The sequence below is a fragment of the Crocodylus porosus genome, unplaced genomic scaffold, assembly GCF_001723895.1.
Source record: "Crocodylus porosus isolate Cpor-Errol unplaced genomic scaffold, CroPor_comp1, whole genome shotgun sequence".
Classification (NCBI taxonomy): Eukaryota; Metazoa; Chordata; order Crocodylia; family Crocodylidae; genus Crocodylus; species Crocodylus porosus.
Genome location: NW_017728933.1, coordinates 3,974,607 through 3,976,603, shown reverse-complemented (window position 1 = coordinate 3,976,603; position 1,997 = coordinate 3,974,607). Strand labels below are relative to the sequence as shown.

General features: G+C 62.9%; 1 protein-coding gene across 3 annotated transcripts in view; it reads right to left on the bottom strand.

The window, feature by feature from the left end:
• LOC109317367 (PH and SEC7 domain-containing protein 4-like) overlaps positions 1-1,997 on the bottom strand; it is a 9,586-nt gene that overhangs the window by 6,854 nt on the left and 735 nt on the right. The window contains exons 1-4 of one of the 3 annotated variants that reach the window (XM_019546000.1): positions 1,787-1,991; positions 935-1,454; positions 705-756; positions 112-442 (exon numbers count right to left, since the gene is read on the bottom strand). In XM_019546000.1, coding sequence (XP_019401545.1) covers positions 112-442; positions 705-756; positions 935-1,408 — 857 coding nt within the window. In that variant the 5' untranslated portion in view covers positions 1,409-1,454; positions 1,787-1,991. Of the gene's footprint in view, positions 1-111; positions 443-704; positions 757-934; positions 1,992-1,997 lie in introns of those variants that run through there. The other 2 variants (XM_019545999.1, XM_019545997.1) reach the window with 2 other exon arrangements.

Sequence of the window (1,997 nt, the reverse complement as noted above, 5' to 3'; positions counted from 1 at the left end):
CCCGCAGCCCCTCGGAGGCTGGACAGACTGACAGGTGCATAAACGGATGGACAGACAGATGGACCTCCCTACCGTGGCCACGAGGTAAGGAGCAGGGGCTGTCGAACTTACCCCATGGTGGGAGCGGGGAAGCTGAGCTGCACCCCGTCCTCCGTCTCCTCTTCCTTATCCTCCTTCTCCATGGGGGGCTGTGCTGGAGGATCTGGTGGGGGCTCCTCAGCCTCCTCCATGGCTGCCGGTGCGCTGGGGCCTTGTGCTGCCACTTCCCCCTGTCGGCTTCCTGCCACCTGCGGCTGCGCGCTCCCCTCCTGTGCCGTACTGGGGGCCGTGCCGGAGGCCAGGCCAGGTGCTGGGGAGCCGGGGGGCTGCTCCATCTGTGGGGCCAGCACCCCCCAGAGCCTGCAGGGGTTTATCAGCCCCGCAGCCTGTGGGTCTGGGAGGCCTGGGGGTGGGGGGCACATCAGATTCACATCCCCTTGCTTAGTTTCACACCCCTCCCCAGTCAGTTTCAACCTCCCTTGGGCAGTTTCTCCCCATCCCCCACCCCTGGTTAATTTTACCTCCTTGGGCAGTTCCAGGTCTGGGCAGTTTCATCCCAGCTTTGCCTCAGATGAGGTGGGCAGGGGGGCCTGGGCACCCCTGGGGGTTGAAGGGCAGGTGGCTGGTGTCTCAGTTTCCCCAGGGATCCCCACCCTGGCACTCACCTGCCTCCCTGTGGCCTGTGGGGGTCCCAGGGCTGGCGTCCACCTGCAGCTCCTGGAAAGCAATGGCAGGGGACAGTTCTGGGCTAGGGGGGAGCAATTCTTAGCTCCCAGGGTGTCGTTACTGACTTTGGGGGGGCAGTTACAGCTCTGGAGGGCAGGTGCCAAGCACTCGGGGGACATGCACCCTCAGACACGCACAAACCCACAGAACCCAGGTGTCTGGGACTAACCTGCACAGAATCTGCGGGGGGTCCTGCTGGGAGCTCCTCCCCTTGCTCCCATGCCCCACCCACTTGTGGGGCATGTGCCAGGCCCTGCGCTGGGTCCTCTGGGGGGTGGGGGCGGTAGGCGGGCACTCCCCACCCCGCCTGCTGGCTGGGGCTGGTGCCCATGTGGGGTGCATGGAAGAGTGGGTTGGTGTGGAAGAGCTGCTCCAGCTCTTCCTCCTCCTCTTCCTCCATGCCCGAGCTGCCTTCCTCCTCCTTATCCTCATCCTCATCCTCATCCTCCTCTTCCGCCTCATCTTCCTCTTCCATGCTGGCTGGAGGGCCCGGGTGCAGGGGCTGCTGGGATACCTCCATGGCGTTCTGGAGGTCCAGCACACAGAACTGGGCCTGAGCCAGGCTGGCCTGTAGCAGGGCCTTGGCCGTGAGGGCCGGGTGAGGAGATCCTCGCATTCCTGGCCCACTTGGGGCATCCCCCATGGGGCCGGCTAAGCCGCAACGGGGCTGTGGGGCAGCTTCATGGGCCCTGCAAAGCAGAGACCGTGAGGTTAAATCGGGGGCGGGTCCCATGCTGAGGCAACAGGGCTGGTATTCCCCACCAGCTGCAGTGCACTCTGTGCCTCAGTTTCCCCCTGTGTGTGTGTCCTGGATGTCTGGGTTCCCTGCTCATGTGTGTGTTGGCCTGTGTCCGTCTGTCCATCCAAGGTTGGGTGTGTGTCCACTGAGGTAGCCTGTTTTGTCTGTCTGTCTGTCTGCCAAAGGTGTCTTGTGGCGGGGTGTATTTCAGTTCCTGCTGTGGGTAGGGGCGGATGTCTGTTTGTGCGTCTGTCTCTGGCATGTGTGAGTGTGTGTACCTACCTAGGTGCAAGGCGTCTGGGCCAGGATAGTCTGGCCTCATCCGTGTGTCCATCCAGGCCGGTTGTGGGGAGGGAGGGGAGTCAGGTGCTGTATGTCTGTCCGTGTGCGCATGTCCTAGGGTATTTATATCTCTGGGCGAGAGGAAGTTCTGGGCCTCTGTGTGTGTGTATGTGTGTGTGTGTGTGTGTGTGTGTGTGTGTGTGTGTGTGTC